General features: G+C 41.2%; 1 protein-coding gene across 3 annotated transcripts in view; it reads left to right on the plus strand.

The window, feature by feature from the left end:
* plcb1l (phospholipase C beta 1-like) overlaps nucleotides 1-27,233 on the plus strand; it is a 125,630-nt gene that overhangs the window by 62,605 nt on the left and 35,792 nt on the right. For all 3 annotated transcript variants that reach the window (XM_026142759.1, XM_026142760.1, XM_026142761.1), the window contains exons 4-11: nucleotides 6,347-6,487; nucleotides 7,727-7,806; nucleotides 10,017-10,070; nucleotides 11,817-11,892; nucleotides 16,362-16,462; nucleotides 17,192-17,358; nucleotides 22,938-23,084; nucleotides 24,264-24,421. In XM_026142759.1, the coding sequence (XP_025998544.1) occupies nucleotides 6,347-6,487; nucleotides 7,727-7,806; nucleotides 10,017-10,070; nucleotides 11,817-11,892; nucleotides 16,362-16,462; nucleotides 17,192-17,358; nucleotides 22,938-23,084; nucleotides 24,264-24,421 (924 nt within the window). The remainder of the gene's footprint in view (nucleotides 1-6,346; nucleotides 6,488-7,726; nucleotides 7,807-10,016; nucleotides 10,071-11,816; nucleotides 11,893-16,361; nucleotides 16,463-17,191; nucleotides 17,359-22,937; nucleotides 23,085-24,263; nucleotides 24,422-27,233) is intronic.

The raw sequence follows: 27,233 nt of genomic DNA on the forward strand, positions 1-27,233 counted from the left end.
TGAGTTTTACCCGAAGCTAGAAAAGTTAGCAAAGCAGTTTCCACACTGAGGAAGTTTAAAGTATGAAACTGCAGAACTGCAATGGGAGCAGACAGTTCGCCCATACTTATATGAAAGGCTGCTGCTACTGTGGCTGAACTAAACAGACTGATCAGCAGAAACGCTTTTAAGCTGAACTACATGGTGTCCCCGTGTAGCAGTAAGGCATCAGACTCCCACAGCGAGGGTGTGAAGTGCAAGTCCCCCCTTTCTCTTTTTTTCTGTGTTGATGTCACTGCTCATATGTGTCTGGGTGGCACATGAATGAGTGTGGATTATTAGGAAGGCCATTTACAGAAAGCAAAAGCTATGGCTTTCTTCTAATAGGATCAACGTTCCAGTGCTTTCTGTCTGTGTAAGGTTATGAAGCGGCTAATGTTTAAAACATGCTCTGCAGATCCGGCGTGACCCTCTTAAATAAATGACTGCATTGCCAAGAGAGGGAGTCATCTTAGGATTAGCTTTGCTGTGGGTGAAATGCTCTGTAGACTGTGACTCACACTGGCTGGTAGACAAGGATGCACATCGGCGTACAGATATAGACAAACTAAACATCAATAAAATGACAAAGATAAGCGACACGAGGCATATCGTCATACGGCTCAGACTGAAGCGGCTCATACATCAGTAAATATTTTCTGCTGAAAACGAGTGCATATAAATGACAAAAACATGCATCTGCGCAGCATTTGTGTGGCAGAATGAGCACATCACCCCCCAGCTTGATATCCCATAATTGCCTTCCAAAAGGCCCAAAGCTTTACCGTCCCACCAGCAGCATCTTGCCGCTCTGTTAGTTAACAAGGCTAGCCGGCAGCAGGAGGAGGTTAGGTGCCCTGCTGATAGTACTGCTCTGCAGTGCCGCGGCTCCATACGTTAGAATGTGCTCCTCAGAATTCTGATGTTCAAGCTGGATTTAAGTCTTTCTGCTCATTTGTCCAATGATTATAAATCCATGAGCAGATTGTGCATGAGGTCAGATGGGGGAAAAGGCAAAGATGAGAATATCTTCTTTGATTCAAATACCAAATACACCTTATAACAACTCTACACTATTGAATATACACAGCTTAGCCAAAATTGTATGATAAGTTATAGTTCAAGGAGATAGCTGATTTACTTGTTGCAGCATTGAATAAAGCCTGAACAACTACTACAAGGCTGAAATCGTTATTATATCCATAAAATAAGTTCCCAGTGCTTCTATAACATCCTTTTGTTTAACAAGTGCAGATGCTTTTAAAAATTCAGTGTGAACTTCAATGCGCAGGCTGGCAGAGTCAGCTAAAGTGCTGCCATCCTCAAGATACCAACCAAACCAGCTTAAAAAAACATGCAAAATGCAGGTCTTGTGAGAATTGGTGCTTCAAAAAAGAAAAGAAAGAATTGTCACATTACTCAGCTTGTACTCCTGCTACAGCTGCCTTGAACATAGCAAGGTTCATCTGTTAAAACAGCTTTCCTTTACAACTAATAATTGTTTTAACCACGTTAATATACATTCGTGAAGCGAAGCTCGTCATAAAAGCATTCGACAATTCCACTACTACTTGTCCAACATGTGTGTCATGAGGAGGCGTGTGACCTCTAAACAACGCACAATGCTTTGACCTTGCTATTTTTCCTTTGTATTGCTGCTAAGTCACTGACGAATTTCCAAACAAGTCTGATTAAAAATAGTTTTTGAGACTTGTATGTGATTAATTTGATGGTTTCTGACCTCTACTCCAAAATGCACTTGGCCTTCCTCTGGTTTGGACTCAGGAACTGCCAAAACAGTCAGGACCCTTTTGGACTCCTTTTACGGTCAAGCTCTTGGGGGAAAGTACCAAGTATGGTATGAAGGAGGGGGAGATTTGCCTAATGTTTGGAGAATGTGTTTTTAAACAGGCTCAGAAGAGCTTCATTTACAGAGAAGAGGCTAATGAGCGTATTTTCATAACCACATACGTGTTGTGGATATATACGTAACCACAGTGCCCCATTAATCTTTGTGTTTTATCTACAGTGGAATGACGTGTGAATGAATGTAGCTTGTTATGCTTATGAAAAATAAAGATCAATAAGAGAAAATCAAGTGCTATGTAAAGATTTTTATTCAAAAATATCAATTTATTTAGTTTAGTTTTAGCTTCTTCTTTTGCAAATTGGAAAAAATAAAAAATCATCACATACATGTCTACATGAAACGCTTGTTTCATGTAGACATGTACACAACGGGATTTCTTTTTTAAATAAAGGTGCAGGTTTACAACTTGGCACTAGACTAATGGTTCATGTTACACATGAGCGATGTATCTTTTGACCGCTACGGTGGGATTATCTGTTGCCCTGCGGGTACTATGGGTTTCGCTAACTGAGCTGTCAATAGGGTCCCACAAACTGCCCTTTGCTGTGATTGCTGCTGCTAACAATAATAATAATAATGATGATGATGACTTTTAAGCTTTCTGGGAGTTTTCGGTGTCACTGGGTTTTTTCTACACACTGTCAATCAAGGTTAGAAACAACAGGCAAGCCGCTTGTCAAAACTGGGGTCAAAAGCTCCAAAAATAGCCACGTCATGTGATCAAGTGACGTGGGCATTTTGAACCACAAAGCAGGCTTTCAAAACATCTGTGTAAGCTCAACACAGCGTCAAAACATCAGCATCGGGCATCCCGTGTCTGGTTGCAGCTCCTCTTGGGGAGTGTAGCCTGTCAGGCCCATGATGGTGAGCAGGCCACAGTGGCTGTACTGCCAGGGGCCTAACTGAAAGGGAGTTAAGGCTGGTGCAGAATTGTTTCATCAGTTGTTAAGTTTAGTTTTGGTTCATTATCATCCAGTTTTTAGCCCAGTCACTGTTACATTCTGCATTAATAATAAACTTAAATTTAAGCCCTTTCCTTAACCGGGTTCACTAGATTTTGCAGATCCTGCTGAGTGGTGTGTAGGTAGATGGCTCATCATCAATCATTCATACTGACATTTCCTTTGATCTAATGTCTCTCTGTGTGTTTATTTATACACACACTCTGTGTGACGGTGTGTATTTCTCTGTGTGAGCGTTGAGCCGAGCCTGCACGAGTGCAGTTCCATGCCTGTGCTAAGGTGGACGTGTGGTGTGTGCATTTGCGATGGTGTGTGTCCGAGCTGTGTGCGCAGGAGAGAGGGTTTAGACAGGTGCCGTGCTGCAGGTTTAATGACCTGAGGTGTGGCTGACTTCTCTTTGCCAATCTGAATCTCTTCCCTGTGCCCAACAGAGTGTGACACAGTCTGAGCGCATGGCTGGTGACAGGTGGGGGCAGGTGGGGGCCTCGTGACAAACTAAGGCAGAAGGAGAAAGTCTGTGTATTTCCTCGGGCTGCATCTCCAGCTGAATGCTAAGTGTTTGAGAAGAGTTCTTATACTGACAGGCAGCAGCTGCCAACATGCACCTTGAAAGCTTGACTAAGCACGTGCTCACAAGCATCATACACGACACTCACACGCGTGCACTATAGCAACAGAAGACAGAGGCCATGGCTGTGTTTTCATAAAGGCTTAACTCAACCACACCATCATCCAAATCCCATCCCTACCCTTTCCCTTTCTCTGAATCTCCACTCCTTGTGGTAACTGAGACCGCAGGCATGCCTCTAATAGCTCCCCCAATGCACCAGCACAAATTGGTTTTCACTCACATGGCTTACCCCCTTCCTGCTCCTCTCCTTCCATTGCTCTCTGTTCCTTGCTTTATTTCTACTTTTCTTTATTTTGTCCTCATCTCCTCCACCCCTGCTCCTGCTCCCTCCCCCTGCTCCTGCTCCCGTCCAGCAGGGCCCACCTGTCAGCTTGTTTCTTTCAGTCAGTCAGTCTTTTCCCAACATAACTGCTGATGTAAGTGCCTGCAGCTCCCGCCCATATGACTGCATAGTGGGAGATGAGCCCTACGTTCAGCTAATGGCTACCAGTAGCTTCAAAACAATATCAAATTGCATTGACGTTGTAGTAATAAATGAAATATGCATCTTACTGTCATCCCGTCTGTTCTCAGAAGCCTTTCATGTCTGGCTGTCAGCCAGAGCGTTTCTCAGAGGGAGCTTTGTGAGTTTTAGCAAATTGCAAGTGGCTTTTTATGCTTTGAATGATGACGCGGGTGTCATTCAGAATACATAAGTGGACAGTGATTGATTCTCATTGAACTCAGGATGTGCATGTGTGTGTATTCCATCGATTGGTGGTCAAGTCCACACATGACTCTAACCATCTAAATGATACACAACACTGAAAACCTGTTTTCTCCACATATACATTTTTTCTTTAATTTAAAAGAGCAACGTCTTATTTTCAAGAAGTACCTCCTTAGCCACATAAACTAGTTAAGGGGGGAGTACACAGGCTGTCAGAAGGGACAGGGTGAACATGTATTGCCTTAGAAGTTCTCAGTGTGATAATCGCAGGCGCCACTAAGCCTCCACAATTTGATTGGGGGGTGTGAGGGATGTGTAGAGGACATTTATCAGCATGACACAGGACACAATGCTCTTTGTTTGATTGGTCAAATTAGTGGAAGCTCATTTGCTTTCACTGCAAAATCCTTTACAGGGCTTTTCTGTTGTGTTAATTAAGCCGGAGCAAGAATTCTGTATGCCACTTGCATACTGGGTTTGCAAAGAAGAGAAGGAGATCGTTGTTATTCCTCTCTTTCTCCTCAGAGGCATTGTAGTTGGGTTCTCTTTTTTTGGGCTTTTTTTGTGATTCGCACCAAATATGAACTTCTTAAATATATATTTGCTAAAATTAGTTTGGTTTAATTCTCCTCTGACAATTAGCTCGGCTGAATGCAAATTCTCCAGAGTTTTTCCTCTGTGGGAGCTGGAGTATTGCCAGCACCCAGTGTTTTGTTGTAGGAGAGATCAGACTTCCTGCAGCAGCCCTCTGATTTTGTCGGATGATGAGAGAATTAGGGTTGTACTAAGTCCGACAATTGCTTTTTCTCAATGTGGGGACAATTTCTGTTGACTTAGGAATTTGCAGTTTTTATATAAGCCTTTAAAAATAAAACCCTTTGAGAGCAAGAAAAGCATTCTCCTCGGGTCTCCTGGGTTAAGTGAGTCCTCTGGTGTTTTTTTTAGCAAAACATTTTTTCCTGTGATGTTGATTACAAGTTATTGTATGTATGGGGGGTTTTGCAGTTAAGCTGGAAATATGTTGAGACAGGAGGATGTTTTTTGGGCTTAAAACAAGCTAAAAAGCAAGGCTGGAAAACCCTCATGCTCTCATTTTTGGGGAGCTGTCATGGGGTTATTAATAAATAATAAATAACACAATAAATCCTGTGCTGACATCTTATTGGACATTTGTGCTTACATGTCTACATGTAAGTTCTCCATTCAATACTTAACCCACCTCTTTTCCTGCTTGTATAGCCTGCCATATGCACCCTTTACACAAACTGAGAATCGCTGGTGCTGTAGCACACGGACTCTCTACCTCTGTCCTCTAATTAATCAACCAAATCAGCCATCAAATAAGGTGCGAACTCCCAAATGTTAACCAGTCTTGTTTCCTCTGAGTTCATTCAGAGACTGTTTTTGTTTTGAAACAACATCACAGCAAAATGCCATGACACAGAGCAGTGCCGTCTCCCACTTCCTCAAAAAAAGCATTGCTCATCTTCCTCTGTGGCCTGTTTTATGTCATTTGCCATTTCGCTGAAGCTTTGTTTGGCCTGCTAGCTTTTAGATGCCGCTCTGGCTGATCTGTTCCACCAAGGTTCAACGTGTGTGCAGCCCGGATTAGAGGCTAACATAAAGTGTTCAGAACTTGGGTTATGTAGCACAATTTCTTTTATCAACATGCTTTATTTGAGGCTTTTAATTGGAGCAGATATGAAATGAAAAAATACAAAAGCATTAGCCAATAGGATATCGAGCATATGATCATGTGACTTGTGACCAGTTGTTGCAATAATCACATGAGAGGAAAGGGCATTGATCAAGTGGGACATACGCAACACTGTATTAGGTCCCTGAATTAGAGAATCTAAAGCACTATAAATAATTTTTTTATGTAAACGAGATCATTGTGAAAGCTTATTAATTAAGTGTTCCTCATCCATGCCTGTAAGGGATATTATTTTTAAATATAAAAATTTTAAATACTTCTCTTTCTCCTAAGAAAATTATCATTACCACTCCGTGGCTGTCGATGTGTCATTGAAGGGGATTTTGTTATAGAAATTCATTCATTTGGTGACTTTTGTTTTTCATTTAGATCTGAATAGTTCATTTCTTTGTTATAACATATGTTTTTTTTATTTGTGTGTTTTTGTTTCATTGTAAAGGAAGCCAAGCTGCGCGAGCTGCTGGATAACAGCACGCTGTCGGGGAAGTTGGAGAGCAGGATGCTGACGGTTGTGAGTGGCACCGACATGGTGAATATCACCTACCTGAACTTCATGGCGTTCCAAGAGGAGATTGCGAAGGTAAAAAAAAGAAAATCATGCATAGCAGCAGTAAACAAAGTAACTACTTTTTTATTGTACATAACCAGGACAACCAAAAACAACCACAGACAGGTGAAGTGAGTAATAACTTTGACCTGTGCAGTGGCATCTCCGGCATCTACAGTGGTGAGTGGGGTATCTTAGCCAGTAACTGGGCAGTCAGGGTGAGGTTGTGTAGCCCTACCCATGTGCCTATACTCACCCATCATGTGGGCAACCAGGCATCATTCACCTGGAGAAAAAGAAGGCAGCAGGATGCACTATGTGAAGAATAGTGCATCGTAATAATTGTATTAATGTAGGGTCTTTACCTTACAATATAAACTGTTTTGAGGCAACTGTTTTTGTTTTGTATTATTTAAATAAAATTGAATTGAATTGAAGGCAAGCTGCCAGAAACAGTGTGATGCTCTGGGTAATGTTTTCCTGGGATTCTTGGATTCATGTGGATGTTAATCTTAAACGTACCACATACCTAAACATTAGTGCAAACCAAGCTCGTGTCTGAATTGCAAAGGTACTCTCTGACGACATTAGAGTTTTTCATAGGGGCAATGAGTCGTGGAACACCGTAAAAAGTGCTTGGGAATGCTTTTAAGGAGCATGACGAGGCTTCCAAGATGTTAACTTTGCCTTCAGATTCCACAGATGTCAGTTCATTTAGACATCTGTGGGATGTGCTGGAAAAAAACTAGTCAGATCTGTGAATCTGCTGCTGATGAATTAGTGAATCTACACCTCGATGGGTCACAGCTGTTTAGGCTCTTTGATGGGGACTTGCTCTATAATATGCATGGGGTTTTAATTTTGTGCCTATTTTTTGTATTTGCTATTAAACTAAGCCATTAAAAGCAATAAATAATATTCTCAAAGAGTGAAAGCATTTCTTAATAGTTGTTTATTTTTAATTGATTTAGGAGGCTTTAGACGGAGGTACCATTTCTTTTTTTAGGATCATGGTGAAAACCTGGATCATAAGTTCATCATCAAGTCATTTACCACTCTGGAAAATTATGAAAAATGATCAGCATACCTACTCAGTATGCATGAACTTCATTTATTCCTGACACATGGCAGCAGAAACTGAACACAAACTTCCAGCCTTCAGCAGTTATCAGCATCAAAGCACAAATGAGTTCACTGCCGCTCTCTTTCCTGACTCTAGGTGTGTGTGTGTGTGTGTGTGTTAATGTTGTGTGTGCGTTTTATTTCCTGCAGGAATGGGCAGAAGAGCTTTTCAACCTGGCGTCCAACCTCTTGGTGCAGAACATGTCCAGAGAGGCGTGCCTCGAAAAAGCGTACGTCACCGGATGCATGCACACGCGGACACATACGCACGCGCACATGCAAGCAGTCTCGAACAAAATGTAAATCTACAGTCCCCAAGATAGATATGAAAATCGGGTCTGCAAGCACTAGAAATGTCACTCGTAGCAAGAGTCACATTAGGGACCTGATGTATTTTACATGAACAAAAATGGTAAAATGTTATGTAAAAATCTTGCGAAACCATCATGTAGCATTTACACCTTCACCAAAGCACATTTGTGCTTACATTGTTCACACACTGCAGTGTACAACGCAGCCTGATTTTTCACACATCAACGGAGGAAGTAAGAACAGACGAAAGCAGAATTATCAAAACAGCTGGAAATATGTTTATAACAGTTTATAAAACACCCTGCATGCGTCAGTTGTCTTTTTATTGCTTCCCAAATGTGAGTGTGCATTTGTTTGGTGCTGTAGTGTTTGTTTTATCTTCCAGTAGTGACATATAGTAGATTCCAGGCTGACTCGGTGAGCTGAGCTTTGGGTTGAATTGGGAAAAGAGAGGAAGAGAGGGCAAAAAACAGGAAGCCAGTATTTTGTCAGTTCCAGGGTATTACATAAATCACTGATTATCCTTATCAGTGGCTCTATGTCCATGACCGCTTTCATCATCCTTTGCCCTCGTGTCACCTCTGATTCCGAGTGAAGCTCACGCAGAGTGAGCGTAAATATGAACGCAAATCATTTTTTGCTGGACTCTGCTCGCCGACAACTCCCAGCTGTCTGCTGTTTATCAGTGAACAGAAGCCATTAACGTGCACCCCCGAGGAGCTAATTGACTTATGAGACAATAAAACTGGTCATCGACCACATAGTGCAGATAGAGTGGAATAGAACTGAATACAGCAGGTCTCGCGGTCACGTCGGTTGCTCGCAGCAGCAGTTCTTGTACACTCCTTGCTTACAAATAAGGCAATTCTTCGCCATACCGGTGCTGCAGCGCGAGGATGCTGCCTCCCTGAAGTGATGTTGATGTTTCTCCGCGTGTGGTTAATTCTCATCGCTGTCTCTTAAAGCAGTGATACTGATTTTGGGTGGTGGGTTTTCTGAGGAGCGGCGTAGCTGGGCAGCTTTCTCATCAACAGGAAACTAAACAGAACCCAGCAGGTTTTTTAAATGACCACTTGCTGAAAGGTGTTGAAATCAGTACAATTATAATTGAATACTTTCCTTGGATAACACAGCCCTCAATTACCAAACATGGCAGGGTTAGAACTGCGTGTTTTACTCTGTGTTGCTCTGTGTCTATGTCTGGAAACTTGGAGTTGAGCAGCGTCATCTAACTGCTTATGTCTTTAGCATCATCTAATGAAGAAATGAGTAAATGAGTAACGTCTAGGATTAGCTAGAGTGGGAACATGAAAAAGAACAGAGAAAGTAGTGAGGTAAACAGAAAAGGAGACAGTGAGTAATCTGTTTCCCCCTTTCTCCAGTGTCATAATGAATAATACAAGCATCTCTGAGTCAGATGGGGGCATTGAAAAACACCTCTTCCCTTCCTTGTTTGGGAGCCTTTCAATCATTCTCTTTAAAAAGAAAGAAAGAGAAAATAAAGCCTCATGCAGTGCTACTGGCTAACTTTATCCCAACCAAAACTTTTGTTTACAGCTTTTAAAAAAGAAGAAAAAAAAAAACAACTCCCCAAACTTTGATCCCAATTGACAATTAAAAGTCACCAGCCTATTAGCCTGAGGCAGTCGCCAAGTTCTGTCAAGTGGACACTGTAATGGATATTAATTATTAGCCAGCAGCCACTTAAAGCCCAGCCTACAATGATGGCTCCTGTTGCAGCCGAGCTATTTATAGGCCAGGTTACACGCTGCCTGTGCATTGCTGCTGCACTGCTCTGCCCTGCCAGCGTTCAAGACTTCCAGGGATTAGCCCACAGTTCTGACCTCCCGTGTAAACGCCGGCATATATATCCGCAGTATGCAAAGAGAACTCCACTCATGCACAGTCAGCCACTTTAAGATATTTGGATACGTGCTTTTTATCTCTTTCCGATGCATTACGTACGAGTCTGCAAACCTGGTCATGGCAGACAGTCATTTATGTCAGTCACGCATGTAAGATCAAGCAAACAGCCCCCACACATACATTAGACCTGATGAAGAGTGTCACTCACACTGAATAAACTGCTATCACGAGCTGCTGCTGATGTGTGCTCTGTGCAATGCAGATACACCCGGCTGAAGCTGCAGCTAAACCCTGAGGGAAGAATCCCCGTCAAGAAGTAAGTCTGTGTGACTCATCCCCCCCCCCCCCCCCACCACACCCCTCCCCCATCCCCACAACGGCTCTGCTCTTTTCATCGGTGCATAGTTTCCTCTGCCTTTTTGCCTTCTCTCTAAGCGTGCAGATGCTTAAACCTACACTTTGTTTTTTGCATATTTATTAGAATATATTACCCATTCCATCTGTCATGACAATATTCATTCTTGTTCTCCTTATCACCACTTTTCATTTATCTCACGCTGGGCCCATTTCACCCATGTGATTTTTTTATTATTATTTTTTTTAAACTTTAGTCTGTGTCAGTTTGTGATTTATCTGAGAATTTCATTTTGTATATTTCAGTTTCAGTTTGATTTATCTGGAAGTTTGTCATCGCCTCATTGAAAATCCACCTCTCTCCATCTCCATTAGTCAAGTTGAGCTTTCAGGCAGGCGGGCAGCAGTGAACCTCCATGATAACCTCCCTCAGAGCCGCGGAGGAAAGCAGTGGGTGTCAACAGGGAGAGACACTCCTTGCTGTTTAGGGAATTAACCTCCTAGCTAGGAAGACATGTCAGTTTGACTAATGTCAGCTTGATACTGCTCTTCCACTGAGCGTACAGTAAGTGCTGGTGGACCTGCGCAGGCATACCTCTGCAAGCAATTAAAACAGGCTATTCCGAACAGAACCAGACCTAAATGTCCTGCTGTGGCTGCAGTGACACTAGAGTCCACTGTAAATCACTTTTATTGTCTGTATACACCGGAATAAAACAGATGACAGAAGCTTGAAAACACAGATGTCTGTCGGCAGTGTTTTTCCAGAGTTAAATGAACCGAGACGCTGATGATGTGACGATGTGATGTGATTTGAGATCATTTTGCGTTATTTACATGCGCACATCATAAAGAAACATTACATCTGCACGCCTTTTGTTTATTTATGCAAGAAAAAAGATGCTTCTGTTGAGACAGACTTTATAGCACAAGCACAATGACATGATAATAAAAATTATGACAGCAATGATGAAAATTGGTGTGATTTGCAAAATGATACCATTGCCGGGAAGCTTTCTTTCCTCATCTTTGTTGGGGCCTGTGTGGCATCGCATTCATGAAGACTTGTCGCTTTTATGTACACAAGTGGCATTTGCCATGGAAAACTTTGCAATTCACTGTAAGCAGTATTAAAATCAAGATATTTTCCATGTTTAAATGTGAATATTAAAAATATTAAAACTACACTATTTTATCTCAGTCCACCCATCTATCTATGAGAGCAAACATATTAGGAACAGATTTATGCTGCTGCATTATTGCACAGCTTCCTAATGCTCCAAATAAGCTGAATCAGTAGCTCTCCAACTATTTCAGCATAAACAGAAATTTACTGCGTAACCTTTATGAATGTAAAATTCATTGCAAGGCTGTTAGACTGCAGTATTTAAATCCTGATGTCCCATCTTCTACCCCTCCCTTATTATATTGCATTTCTTTCCCCACACAGGCATCATCTGAGTCTAATATTTGTCTTTAGTGTTGCATTCTGTCCGGCCTGTAGTTTCACCCTTTTTATTTTTTTCCATTGCCTCCTAAGCTGTTGCTACAATATTACATTTTCACAGAATAATCTTAATATGTGTCAGTTAAATGCTGTGACGAATTCATCCGTTTGACACACAGCCTTTAAAGGAGTGAGAATTTCTCTCCGTGTGTGGCATTTTCTGTGATTACTCATAACAGCATGTTTTTTGTCTCCCTACAGTATCTTCAGGATGTTCTCGGCAGACAGGAAACGAGTGGAGACAGCGTTGGAAAGCTGTAACCTCCCTTCTGGCAGAGTGAGACTCCAAAATACTGAAGCTCTCTGTTTTTTTTCTAGTATTACTGTCGCCTCATATTTCCTCCGTCCCTGAACCGGCTTCTGTCTCCATCTCATCCTGTCTCTTTTATGTACAGTTGCCTTCATCTTTCCATCCATCCATTTCTGTTTTGACTATTCAACTCATCTCTTAAAACACAAACTGATTGCGGCTGTGCTTATTCGTCTTATTTTCTGGATATCTGCATGAGTTCCAGCACAGAATGGATTTAGCCTGGGTTGTAATGCAACAAATAGACCCAGTGGGAGCAATAGAGATGACAAAAGCTGTTTTGTCGCTACCTTTTTTTAGATGCCACTAGAGAGACGCTGCACCCTAATGCATAGAGGTGCAAACAGTGCTCTGTATTCAAACAGTAGCAAACAATTTTCATCCCTAGAAGTGGGAAACTGCTGTTCGGTGCTGCTCTGAACGCACACTTGATATGTGTCTAGTAAGGCAAACGCACTGTAAAGCTAATTGGAATTGGGTCAGGTCACTTTCAGATGTGACTGAACTCATATAACGTGTTTACATTTAAATTACTCACTGAAAAGGTTATATCTTAGGTTAAGTCTGTAGTGAAATGAAATGCATTTTGGATATTCAGCATTTTCAATTGGTTAAAATCAGAATATATAACATACCTGATGCAAAGCACAGGTGTTCTGTGTGCATACAAGTGGGCTTCAGTTTCTTTTTCTGCAGTTTTCTTATCAAATCCCAGAAACACTGATTCCCAGTAAATGGTAAATGGCCTGTATTTGTATAGCGCTTTACTAGTCCCTAAGGACCCCAAAGCGCTTTACACTACATCCAGTCATCCACCCATTCACACACACATTCACACACTGGTGATGGAAAACCTCATTTGTAGCCTCAGCCACCCTGGGGCGGACTGACAGAGGTGAGGCTGCCGGACACTGGCACCACCGGGCCCTCTGACCACCACCAGTAGGCAAAGGGTGAAGTGTCTCGCCCAAGGACACAACGACTGAGACTGTCGGAGCCGGGGCTCGAACCGGCAACCTTCCGATTACAAGAAGAACTGCCAGTAATATAAAATGTATTCAAAACGCAATAAAAGAACCTTTGACCATGTACAATAAGATCTGATGGCACCCTAATTTTAAATGTAATCTCAGCTGATTATAGCTACTTATTATTTTTAATCTGATTAGCGAATTGTGGCCAACTCTGGCTACAATCAATGGCTTCTGAACACAAATCGAATTAATATATATATAAATAAATAAATATACACACACGGGAATACAAACACACGCCCACAGTCAGAACAAGCTATACATAATTAGCATAGGGAGAGAGAGCAGGAGGTAAAAACCGATTGCTGTATGAAGGTCTGCTGGGATTTGCTGTTATTCCATTGCACAAGTAATTACAGCTAAATGGTATTGCTGTTAATCCCTCAAACGCACACACTCCCAGGCAAAAGCACATACACAGCCCAGCTCGCACCAATGTCTTTTGAATGACTCACTGAGTCTCAACAGGGCTTGACCTGCATCCCCCCTACTTCTGTGCATCCTTCCTCACCTCCCTCCTTCCAGGTCTTTTCTAAGACTGTGTGGTTCTGCTCTGTTTCTTGCTGGCAAAATGCTGTTCCCTGCTGCTGAGCACGCTGTGTCTTTATCATACCCGTTTGCCTCTGATAGCTCTATAAGAAGCCCTGACGCTAAGTGCAAATTGCAGGCAGTCATTTGCTGTTTGTTATTTGCATCTCTGCAATTGCTTCAAGAGGGCCAACTATAAGACGGCAGATGGAATGACAGATCTGTGTTTCTTTTAGTCACATTAGTGAGTTAGTGGATAGATGTCTTTACCTCAGCAGTACTCTAACTAGGAAGTCTGCACAACATGAAATTTCTTAGTATGCGGGGAAAGTTTAATAATAAGTAAGTACATTTAAAACCAAAGTTCTTTACGCCAAAATAAAATAGAATAAACAGGTTCCTAAAAAGGTATGGCTATGGCTCACAGGGTTTACATCAAATAAACCAGTAGCTACCAATCTACCAATCCACCAGTCACAGTTCCAGAAATCATCAGTTTCCAAAGGCTTGAAAATATATGTTTTAGTTTTATTTATCTGTGAAACTTCTAATGTGATTATCCCAAAGTTAGCCTGTATTTTAATAATAAACAGAGTTAAGGAGCCCAGGTTATTCTTCGACCTCTCAGTTAATATCTGAGAGCCAAACAATGTGGCATCAGTTTCTTCTATCCAAAATTCACTCATTGAGCCTTCTTGTGGCACAGTGATATCCAAGATCCAAGTGTAAATACAGTTAAATCATTAAGAGATTCTATCTTGTGAATAATTTGATGTAGCAGGAGCATGTGCAAAGCATAAAGAACAGACCCCTCTGGAGGTCCAGATTTTATAATAGCTAATGCAGAAGAGTATTTTCCAATGTTAACTGTTTAATATAGGGTTTAAACCAGTTAAGAGTCAAACCCTTAACTTCTCCACAGTGCTCGAAGTACTCCATGCGTAACTCAAGGTCGACAGTGTCAAAAGCAGCACACGACTCCACATAATTAAGACAGAACAACCAGAATCTGCAGAATATCAGAATATTGTTTGTTACTTTCAAAAACGCAGACTCAGTTCTGTGAAAGGTCTCATAAACATTGTTCTCGTGTAGGAAGGATGACAAATAAACAAACCTTTCTTAAATTTTAGTCAAAGATGCAGTTTTGATATAGTATCAATAACACTCAGAAGATCCACTTCCAAATTTTTATCCTTTAAGTAGGACTTGACTACTGCATGCTTAAAAGGAACTGTACAGAAGTGAAGTTTGCATTTATAATTCTCAGGACATCACAACCTGATGTAAAAAATATTTCCTCGTCAAACCACGATAGAAGAACAGAAGGGGAACACGTCATATGAGAAACCAAGTCTGACTTCACAGACGCAAATAACCAGATGATAAGCAACAGAGTTAGCTCCAGAAATTAGAATATTTGCTCCAATGTGTCCAACCTTACTCTGAAAGAGGTCCTGAAAAAGGAAATACTACTACAGTGGCTTGCAAAAGTATTCATTGTCACATTACAGCCACAAACATGAATAAATTGAATTCCACGTGAAAGACCAACACAAAGTGGTGCACACGTGAGAAGTGGAGCAAAAATCATACATGATTCCAAACATTTTTTTTACAAATAAATAACTACAAAGTGGGGTGTTCATAATTATTCAGCCCCCTGAGTCAATACTTTGTAGAACCACCTTTTGCTGTAATTACAGCTGCCAGTCTTTTAGGGTCTGTCTCTACCAGCTTTGCACATCTACAGACTGAAATCTTTGCCCATTCTTCTTTGCAAAACAGCTCCAGCTCAGTCAGATTAGATGGACAGCGTTTGTGAACAGCAGTTTTCAGAGCTTGCCACAGATTCTCGATTGGATTTAGATCTGGACTTTGACTGGGTCATTCAAACACATGGACATGTTTTGTTTTAAACCATCCCATTGTTGACCTGGCTTTATGTTTAGGGTTGTTGTCCTGCTGGAAGGTGAGTCACCATGAGCCTCTTGGCCTCCCTGACCTGTCTGGTGTGTTCTTTGGACTTCATGGTGTTGTTGCTCCCAATATTCTCTTAGACAACCTCTGAGGTCGTCACAGAGCAGCTGTATTTGTACTGACATTAGATTACACACAGGTGCACTCTATTTAGTCATTAGCACTCATCAGGCAGTCTATGGGCAACTGACTGCACTCAGACCAAAGGGGGCTGAGTAATTACGCACACCCCACTTTTCAGTTATTTATTTGTAAAAAATGTTTGGAATCATGTATGATTTTCATTCCACTTCTCACGTGTGCACCACTTTGTGTTGGTCTTTCACGTGGAATTCCAATAAAATTTATTCATGTTTGTGGCTGTAATGTGACAAAATGTGGAAAAGTTCAAGACGGCCGAATACTTTTGCAAGCCACTGTATATATATTTTTCTTAAGCAACAGTTACAAGGGATTTGACTAATTTTCAAAACGTGTAGAGCTAAGCTAAATTGGCTAAACTAAATAATTCTGTTTATCCGAAGATTATACAAATATAAAATTCACTTTACTGTGCACATACTCATTACTTTACATAGATATGCACAAGTAAGCGTCTCATAGATAAAGAAGATGCTACATGAAAGATTGCCTTTTTGTAAAGGCTATGTTAGGATCAGTGCATTAAACTGAAAATAGAGTTAAACACATTTTATTTAACTAATAAAAACACAGTTTTGTTGCACTGAGGCGTGCAAGAAAAGTCTTCTCCAGAGCACCTGTCACTGTGGAAAAAGTATCTTTTATCTATCAGCTTGTACATTTTAAATCCACTTTTTTCTTTTGCCCTTCCACAGTACGTCCGAACACTACTGCCTGCAATTTATTCACCTATCTTACTTTTGTCTGCTGCAGAATGACTCCATTCCCCAGGAGGACTTCACTCCAGAGGTCTATAGCATGTTCCTGAGCAACATCTGCCCTCGGCCTGAGCTGGACCACATCTTCTCTGAAGTGTAAGTACTGTGTTTCTCTCTGCTCTCTCTGTGTGGTAATAATAACCTTTTCCACCTCCAAAGAATACGGGAATTCCCAGTTTAAAATGTCCCAAAAAATCACATTTGATACATTTTTTTTCCCAAATCATCTGTTGCTTTTTTCATATTTGTAGCCTCGATAGGAAAATTTGGTTTCCCAGGTTCAAGCCAGATCCTTTTATCCATTTATAAGACGTTAATTAGCCCAGGAAAGTGTGTTCTAATGTCCCTGGTTGTGACTTCTCGAGCCTAGCTGGTTTGGCCTCTCGTGCTGCAGAAGCAGAACTGCCCTTTGGCCCAGAGAGACTGAGACCATCAGCCGAGGAAGCACGCCAGCTCAACCGACGCTACTCCAAGTCATAAATCTGTATTTTAATCACAGTTAAGTGAGGTAGCAGGAGAGCCAGGAGGATGTGGAGAGGATAATTTAGTCGAACAGGCTTGGATGCGAAAGGCGTTTTTAATGAATTCTCATAATTTACTCAAAACACAACATTTAATCCTGTTGTTTTGCATGTCTGCCGCTCTGCCTCGCCGCGTCTTTTTGCGTCTTAATTACAGCTCCTCCCCTCCATCGTTTTTTCCTTGTTTCATTTCCCCATATGCTATTTTTTAATCCCGTCCTTGCACCCACACCTTGCTTAGCAGCCCTTTAAGATGTTTTGTCTAATTTTTTCTAATTTCTGCCCCATTCCTTTCTCTGCTCAGGGGAGCCAAGAGTCGACCATACCTCACAGTGGAGCAGATGACAGATTTCATTAACAGTAAACAGCGAGACCCTCGCCTGAACGAGATACTCTACCCTCCTCTCAAACCAGAACAGGTCCAGCTGCTGGTTGACAAATATGAACCCAATGCTTTGCTGGCACAGAAAGGTCAGTGGCTCAAATTTCTGTCAATACAATCCCAGGCACACTGACAAGCTTATGTGTACACAGACATGCACGTAACACCTTTTAGTACAGATCGACTTCATGATAGTATGCAAGTGATTTATAGTAAAAACTATCGGAAAAACACCGGTACATTATGCCCGTTGTGTGTTTTTACACTGTCCTCCTCCACCAACCCTGCACTCCAGCCGCTGCCACCAATAAATTTGTCAGGGGTGTTGCCATAGAGACTGCTGGATGGTGTCCAAAGCTTTTGCAAGTGAGGGGACATAGTGGGGTGCCGAGGAGTCTGTAAATACCAAACACTCACAGTCAAACACACATCACCGCCATCAAAATGTTCCACCTGTTCCCAACTTGTGCTAAAGTATTGCAGTTGCAATACTCAGAGAATACAGAGTATTGCAGTCCTTGGGATGAATTTTCTGGGATGTCCACTCCTGGGAGGAGTGTGGCATTGAGTTAACACATATTTGAATGCTCCAGACCAGCAAAGTGCCAAAACCTTCCCACCTCCTGACGATCAGTTATTCAAGTGCTATTTACCCTTTTAATTTCACTGGAAGCAGTTTTTCCCAGACTCTGGCAAAGGCTTTCTTCTTCACATGTCTTTATCTGTCTGTGTAATATAATGCAAGGCTTTGTACCTAAAATTGAAAGGGCAATAAATAGTTTGCCTGGTTCCTTTCAAAGGATTAAACTGCAGTAAATCTAAAACGTATAAACCTACAGTTCATTTTTTAGTTTTATGTGCAGGACTTCAGCACCATTTCTTGATCTGCTATCATTTCACTTTATTATGTGTGTTGGCTTCCTAATTGCTGATTTGCTTAATGTGACCTATATGTTGTCTAAGCGGTAACATGTTGTTGTTGTTGTTGTTTAAACGCACTCCTCTTTTTTTCATTCCCATGTTTAAATTGTATATAGATGTCAACCATCTTAATTAATAGAAGGACTTTAGTTTTAATATTTAGAGTATTAGGAGTGATACAGAATAATATATAAAGAAATGAGATGGATGCGTCTTGGTGAGCCAGCACTCCTGGACATGCTGTGCTTTCATGATGTCTCAAGTGTCAGTAGACCCAGAGCTGCCAGTACTGGAAAACATCACACTCCAGATATCAGGCAGCAAGGTCTTATATTTGCCAATTCAAATTTTATCTGTGCTAGAAAAGCATCTTACACAACTGTGCCAAAATGGATGAGTTATCGTACGCCGTGTACGGTTTATTATGAGCAAAATGCTGGGTTGATTTTTCTCCCCATAGTGTCAAACCAATCGCTGCCTTTGAATATGCCATCTATAGCTGTATTTAGATTATTTACTCTATATGTTTAGTTTTGTTAGTATATTTTCTCCTTCAGGGTTTAAAACATCAAAAACTGTTAAAGCTGGGAAGTCATCAATGCACCCGATTTCTTAGCTACGTATTCAAGGAGGGTTGTGGTGGAGAAGGAGTTGGAATACAGATTGATAATTCATCACAGAGCTTCCAGGAGTCAGATACTATGAACCTAATTCTTATCTTCTTTTTTCAGGTTTGTCTTTTGGTGTGTTAGTGTAGTGGTTAACACGTTTGCCTATCTATATGTAAAAACAAAATGCACTTGCAGTTAAAGTTAACGGTATGTCACGTGACTTCTACCTCAAATCAAACTGTGATAAGCTCAGCTGTGACATAAATTCAAATTTTACTAAAGGATTGAGTGAAGGTTTCGACAGAAGTATCGGTGGCTTGAATGGTTACCTCGATGTAGTCGCTGAGAGTAAGTAGTAAGCTGAAAAAAGATAAGAAAGCAGTCAAGTGAACATAACAGGTGGTTTTTACGAAGGGGTCCATATGGCAGAGCAGTAGAATACAGCATTTTTCCATATAAAGCTGCTTATTAATACTTTTTGTCATTATGCTGGAGATCTGGAGGATTAAATAATGCTTTTGTGTCAGGAATTCAAAAAAATGTCTTTGGTGCAAGAAGAGAATGATTATCTAAACATTTTATGGAAACTATACTAAACTTTGTCTTTTTAATAATCTCCCCTGAATAAAGTGCCTACTTTACTCTGTTTGCACATGTGACCGAATAAATCACGGGTCCTTAAATTAGTTAAAAGTCATTTTTTAAAGCACACATATCCATCCTGACTGCCTAATGTTTGACTCTGATCACAGCCATGTGCTCATACTGTGATGTTGTGTGTTCATCCTGTCCCAGGCTCTCTGGAAGCATGCCCTTCCCTGTCCCAGTGACAGATTTCCCCACGTGAAGTATTTATCTAGCCGGAGGAAGTGCTGCCATCTGCTCTGCAGAGGGGTCCAGAGCTCCACATGCAACCTTCACACACACACATACACATAAACATAGTTTCTCCTCTTTCAAGGACACTCATGTTCGTAAAAACATACGTGGATTTTAGGTGGCATGAAAATTTTAGATACGCAGTCTGTGTTTAGCTCAGGGTAAAAAGCCCCACTGTTGATGGATAAACAGAAAACCATATGCTTTAACTAAATGTGCTCCAGAAATGTGTGTATTAATGATGGTGAAGAGTTTTAGTCTTTATTAAACGTTTTAATGTTTCACTTTCTCCATTTGTGACTTGGAGATTTTGTTTATTTTTTTATTTTATACCTCTCATTCATGTCTTCACTGCTGAATCACTTTCTGTGACTGTTTCAGTCTGTGCTCTCTCAGATGTTATGACATCGTTTGAAGGAAGATGAATGAAATACAAAATGAAACGAGACACTTGGAGAATTTTTCATAATTCAAGAGTGGATAGTTGGCTTATTCACTTGAATGGTAGAGAGGAAGCTCTCTAGTCTTACGGGTGAAATTCAGAATCCATCTCTGTGTCCAATTTCCTCTCCTCTCAGTATGAGCCGTTATTGTGACCGGTAGCTAAAGTTTTACTTGGCTCAAATCTTCCTGTAGAATTTCTTCTCAGGTTTCACCTTGAGAGTAGCACTTGTATGTTCCCACTCTGGTTCGGCTGCATTACAATCCCAGCCGTGTCAACACAATTTTTCCGTGTTTGACCTACAAATGTCTTGAGAGATGGGGAAACTCTTTGTCTGCACGGAATGTGTGATACAAAGGTTAGACCTCAGCCAGGCGAAGGGAGATCCTGGGAGTCAGCAGGGAGTAAGACGCTGAGTGCGACAGAGCTCAGATGTCACAGACAGCAGCTAGCGTTAATTAGTCCAGCAACTCTGCAGAGGGCGGCACCGCATTAATTAGCATAAAGTGGCCAGAGGGACCTGCTGCACCCGTCAAGCTTGCATCACTTAGCATATTTAGCGTAATTTCAAGTAAGTGTGTGTGTGTGTATGTGTGTGTGTGTGTGTGTGTGTGTGTGTGTGTGTGTGTGTGTGTGTGTGTAGGCAGGTGGAGGAAGTATTTTGCTTTGAGCAGCAACTATATGTTCAAAATTTAATTCATGAAGGCAAGGTGTTTGATGTGTATGGTAATGCGTATGGAAATATGATCTCGTGTGGATGGAGATGTGGAGCTTTTCATCAACCGCTTATTACTTATTTATTCAGTGTTATTCACTTTCTCAAGCACATTCAGTGAAGATTAGCTGAGTGATGGCAGCCAACAGGCAAAGCTTATCATGAGTGACCGTGACTACCAATCAACAACGAGGAAGGAACAGCTCCATGGGCAGCTTAGCTTCATCAGATCACTGTATTACTTAGTGATAATAGCAATATTAGCCGAAGCTAGTGGAGCCTGAAATGGAGAAAAGTACATTTATATGTTAATCTACCTGCTGAGCAAAGGGAGCCTTTTCAGACTTGAATTTTAATAATTAGAAGCATGTACTGTAACACAGTATTTAACTAGAGTAGGAAAACATTGAGGGACAGCCCTAAAGGAAACAACGAGTTTCCCTAAATGAAACGAAAGAAAGACATTTACCATCAGTCTCACACCCACTGTAATGCTTTAACCTCCTAGGACCTGGCGCTCACATATGTGGACATCACATTTTAGGTTGTCTAGACCAAAATACCAAATTTTGCTCTACAAGGGCTTGATATCCACTTAAGAGGACATTATACTGCCGCTGTTCTATCGAAATTTAAAGCAGGTTTAAAAAATTACGTAATTCTCTGTTTTTACATTCATCAGGTCCCAATCAGCCCAAATAGCAAAGAGAAATTAAAAATGCATGCCATGAAACAGTTCGGGTCTTAGGAGGTTAAAGGTGGAGAACAATGCAGGCACATGTTTACAGAAAACAAAAGTTGCTTTTATTTTATTAAAGTCACAGGTGAATGGGGATGCCAGTCCATTCACCTCCATTGGAAATAATGTTTTTATAAAAAGTGACTGACAAAAACACGCAAATGTTCTCATAGCCATGTTCAGTTATGTTGCAGTTTGTTAAAAATTTCATGTAAGGCATTGCAAAGGGTGGGGAAAAAAATCTGTGACACATATGCCACCATATGCCACGCACCATATTTTAGCTTGTGCAGTTAAAAGGATAAGGCATTCTTAATGTTTAACACGGTGACAAATCCCATTAAGAAAATTAAATTCCAACATTATGTTACTCCATCTGCCAGTACTTTACATCTTCCTTACCCTGTCTTTGGCACTCAGCCCCTTTGCCCATTAATTTCCACTGGAAAAACGAGACAATTCTGTGATTTAACTTTTAAATAAATTTCTAAAACTTTAGGCATCTGCAAATTTTCTTCAAATCAGAATAACTGCAAGATTTGGCAGATAGCTCTATACTGAGTCAGATGACTCAAGAAAAAGCAGATAAGATGATCACTGCAGTGAACAGTGAAGCGCGTGGAACAGCACACCTGCACTTTTTAGTTTACTTCTACTCTGATATTTTCCCTCCTTGTTGCGGTTCGTTTGTGCAGATGTGAACAAGGTAATCTGAGTTATTGGATCCCAAACTGCTTTGGAGTTTGTTTGGAATTGGACTGAGGCCGAGGAATCCAGAGCGGTTCATTTGTGGTGAAAACTCAATCGACCCAACCGCCAGGTGTACGCTTCGAGTGTGACCTAAACACCTTCCTGTAGCCTGGTGTGTTTTCTATTCTGCGATCCAGCAGAGCAGCACAGATGCGCAGAGAGTTTCTCTGTGTTATCGACTTGTCCAGAACACCTTTCTGGACAAGTTTACTTTTGTTCCTAACGCTCCAGACTCATCTGACTAATAACTGAAGTGAACGTTCTCATGTGGTTTGCAGTGACGCAGTTGAGCTCACCTGGAGTTTACTTGTTTTTTCTGTGTGAAAAGAAACTAAACCACAGGAAAAAGACACAAGTCTACAAACTCATCAACTGATTTGGACCAAAGTAAATAAACTTTAGGTGTGAAAATGAACAATGTACAGAATAATCTGTATCAAGCTTTAAATACACAGTTAGCAAATCAGCTCATTGTTGTTTTGTAGTCTTTTTTGTGGAAATTGTTGCCATCTGGAAAAACAGAGAACATCACAATACAATTAGATTTGGACGCTTGAACCAAAAACAATGTTTTCACGCTTAGGATGCTGACTGCTGTTGTGTTCATGCAGGTCAGATCTCAGCAGAAGGCTTCACCAGGTACCTGAATGCAGAAGAGAACAGCATCATTCCTCCTGAGAAGCTGGACCAGAGTGAAGACATGACCTTTCCCCTCTCTCACTATTTCATCAACTCCTCACACAACACATACCTCACAGGTAAGCACGTACACACGTTAAAACTTCTTCTATCGGTCTGCTTGCGCAATCACGTTCAACTTGATTTTCCTCCTGACTGATTGCACAGGGAGATCCTTTATTCTCCCATAAATGAAAAGATCAGTCGTTCATTTAGAAATACAATTATGGTTGAAGTGAATACACTCAACTTTATACCTCGTGGGTCAGTCAATCAAATGCACCCTTGCATATCAGGCTCCCTTTCTTGTGTTACTTCTCAAGAGGTTATCCAATCAAGTCATGCCATGATACTTGATTCATTGATATTCATGAGTTAAATATTTCTTTGGACTGGTAGTCAAAGTAACTCCCTGCGGTGCACAAGCATGGCTGGCACAATAGAGAGGCCATTTTCTCTTCAATGGATATTAGAATTCATCTATTCAAATCTATTCTGGGGGGAACTGAAGAGCATTGAATCTTTGAAGTGGATCAGATTTCGGCAGCGATTGGAAAAAATTGAATTTTCTGTAATAGCCCAGTCTCATAGCTGGTGGAATGAAGAAATGAGAAAAACAAACACGAGGTCTTTTAATTTTCTCCTCACGAACTGTGTTTTTCTTTAGGTATTTTCATAGTGACTCATACTATGCTATTCTAATAGGGAGCAGAAGCGTGTTGCAATGTGGAGTCTATTTCTGTCCATGAGGCATTTGTGTTTCACAACTTCACACACAAAAAGAGCCATGCAGAATCATTAGTTTGATAACAGGACAAGCATTTCATGTTATTGACCCATCATAAATTACATTTTAAAATTAAAGTAATTGTGAGGAAATATTTCACCTCATGGAGTTGCTTAAAGATGTCAATTAAACAAGTTTTTGAGAGAAAAAATGAGAAAAGAGTGAAGTAAATGAATGGCATCACACCAAGTGAGAACATAGCTGCCTCTCACTTTAACACACTTCCACTTATTTTGTGGAAACATGCTGCTAATGTGAAGAGATAATTGCTTCGCTAATGGTGACAGGGTGATGAGATTTGCCTGCTTCAGATAACGACAGTTGTATTGTTTTTACTGCATGTGACGAACAATACAGTTAATGAGCTCTTGAAAAGTGGGAGGATGTGCTTTTGTGGGCATCCTGTTTCTTTTTGGATCAACTTAGCCGATACCTGTAAGAGCTGTTTTTTGTGTTCGTGTGTTCGGTGCAGCCGGCCAGCTCGCAGGCAACTCTTCGGTCGAGATGTACAAACAGGTCCTCCTTTCTGGGTGCCGCTGCATTGAACTGGACTGTTGGAAGGGTCGCACCACAGAAGAAGAGCCTGTTATCACCCATGGCTTCACCATGACAACTGAAATCTCCTTCAAGGTAACACAAGGAGAGACGGTGATGGTGATATACCGGAGGGCTTGGTTGGGGGTTGGGAAGCAAAGGGAGCGTTTTCACGGAAGGGTATTCTGCTCAACAGATCATCCACCCACTGCTACTAACCCAACTGTTAGGGTTAATTTAACAATGCTGTGTTATTAAATTTAAACTTAGAATTAAATAACTTGTAAATAAATTTGGTTTATCCGTTACTAAATCAGGTTTAAAAATATCTAAAGAGAAGAACACTGAAAAGCTTATAAATTTAAAAAAAAATGCATAAATTCACATATTCTAGATGCAGGATTTCTCCACATTTTATCTTTAAAAAATTCTCAAAGAGTTCTTTCAGGCCAGCTGAATATGCTGTTAGCCATGTAAACGTACTCAGTTTTACAACAAAATGCAGAAGCTTTAACAGAAAAAAAGAATATTGTACACACTGGGAGGCGAGCGTGGATCGGGGCGAGCGTGGATCGGGGCGATCGTGGATCGGGGCGATCGTGGATCGGGGCGATCGTGGATCGGGGCGATCGTGGCTCAAGAGTTGGGTGGTCGTCTTGTAATCGGAAGGTTGCTGGTTCAAGCCCCGGCTTGAACAGTCTCGGTCGTTGGACAAGACACTTCACCCATTGCCTACTGGTGGTGGTCAGAGGGCCCGGTGGCTCCTGTGTCCGGCAGCCTCGCCTCTGTCAGTGCGCCCCAGGGCAGCTGTGGCTCCAATGCAGCTTGCCATCACCAGTGTGTGAATGGGTGGATGTCTGGATGTGTAAAGCGCTTTGGGGTCCTTAGGGACTAGTAAAGCGCTATACAAGTACAGGCCATTTACCATTTCTCTGTGTTATTTCATCTTCCAATAAACGGATCCATTGTCATAAACTCAGAATTAATCTAATCTGGTTTGTGAAAGCCACCACGTTGTCCTGCCATCATAAAGACAGTGGCCAAAATGGACAGACCGGCCACATACTGTACGTGGCACGCCAAAGGCAGAGAAGAAGAGAACCCACAGGCATTCACATGCCGTGGATTGATTCAAAATATGAACATCATACCTATAATTTATCATCTGAAAAGGGGTCCCTATCACCAAACAAGTGAAAACGCAAAGGACAACAGACCAGTGTTCTGAGAAACCGTCCTACTTTGGCAAGTCATCCTACCCATATGATTATTTGACGGTGACTTCTGACCAACTCTAACCATAACCATAACCATTAGAAATATTTACAATAGCTGAAGGACGGTTTCCGAGCTAGGATGGATTCCCAGAACACCAATGTCTGGAAAAAAGTCACCTTCTCCCTCCTCACTTCACGCCTCATCTCCTGAGCAGAAGTCAGAGCTCTAACACACAAAAATGTTCAAACAGGTTCTTATTTATTCCAGATATTGTCACAGTTACTTATTGCAAGCAGATTAAATATGCGAGCCTCCCCATTCCAGAAAGCTGACCACGAGCCGGCTAAACAACAGCATATGGTTATAAGCTAACATTATGCTAGCTAATCTTCAGCTGGAGTGTCCTAAAAATCACACTTTCCCTCGGATAAACAGTTTTATTATGTTCTTACATCGTGTAAGAAGTTATTCAAATAAAGCTTTGCTAATGCTAGCTAAAAGCAGCTAACAAAGGCTGACAGAAAAGTTTAGGATATCAAGTCACCTCAGTGTCGCTGTCGGAAGTGAGCTTCACTGACTCATCAGACTTCCTGAACAAAGTTTTTACAGCCTCCTCGGGAGTAAATAGACATGTACACCAACTGAAATAAGCAGCCGACTGTCAGCCTGCACACACTACAGATGAACGGCAGCAAAAGTACTCAGATGACTGCGATCTACTGACATTTAGTGGTTAGATCTTGAACACGGTATATATATATATATATATATATATATATATATATATAAATTCTGTGTGTTATCTTTACTGTAAAATCCTTCAGGACATGGTGGCTCTGTTGACTATAAAATCATGATACAGTACAGTCTCAAAAGGTTGATTCTGTTCATCTGGAAGTATCGTTTTCAATGGGAGAAATGTTTCGTCACTCATCCAAGGGACTTCTTCAGTCTCAGCTGACTGCAGGTTTCCCCAGTCCTATAAACAGTACATTTGCACAATGACTGAAACCAGCCCACTGAATGAACAATGGGCTGGGAGGTCAGTTCCTTGATCATTAATATGTAAAATCTCATGACCATTGATCAACAACCACTGATCAAAGCTCATTAATCAATGGCCATGAGTACCATTCACAGAGAGTTGGGGAATGACTGCAATCACAGCATTGTAAGATGATGAAAGATGGACCCTTAGCCCCCCTCCTCGATTCACAGATGGTATTGCCCTTTTCACGTAAATGGCCTCCTTGACTCCCCACTCAAACCAGCGTTCCTGTCCAGGATGTGTACATCCTCATCACTGAAAGAGTGTCCACTGGCCTGTAGGTGTAAATAGATAGCACACTGATTCTGTGATACTGGATGTGTCTGTCCACTTTTTCCCCACAATTTCCTCCCACACAAAGAGGGGGGATTCATCCAGCCTGCATTTTCTAATAAAAATTTCAATAACTTATCCCTCAGGGATGCAATACAGTATATTGATGTGTCAATATTTTGTACGTACTTAAGGAGGATTTCAGTCTTTATTGATCTGGTGACACATGTGGTCACTGGTGTCAAATAAACTGAATTATTTTAATAAAAAGAACCCATCTGAGGATTTGGAGGCGTGCAACCATGTGTCTACAGCTCTTAATCTAGGAGCTAACTGTGGTTCTTTCTTGTTCTGCTACTCTTTTGCAGA

The sequence above is a fragment of the Astatotilapia calliptera genome, chromosome 15, assembly GCF_900246225.1.
Source record: "Astatotilapia calliptera chromosome 15, fAstCal1.2, whole genome shotgun sequence".
Taxonomy (NCBI): domain Eukaryota; kingdom Metazoa; phylum Chordata; class Actinopteri; order Cichliformes; family Cichlidae; genus Astatotilapia; species Astatotilapia calliptera.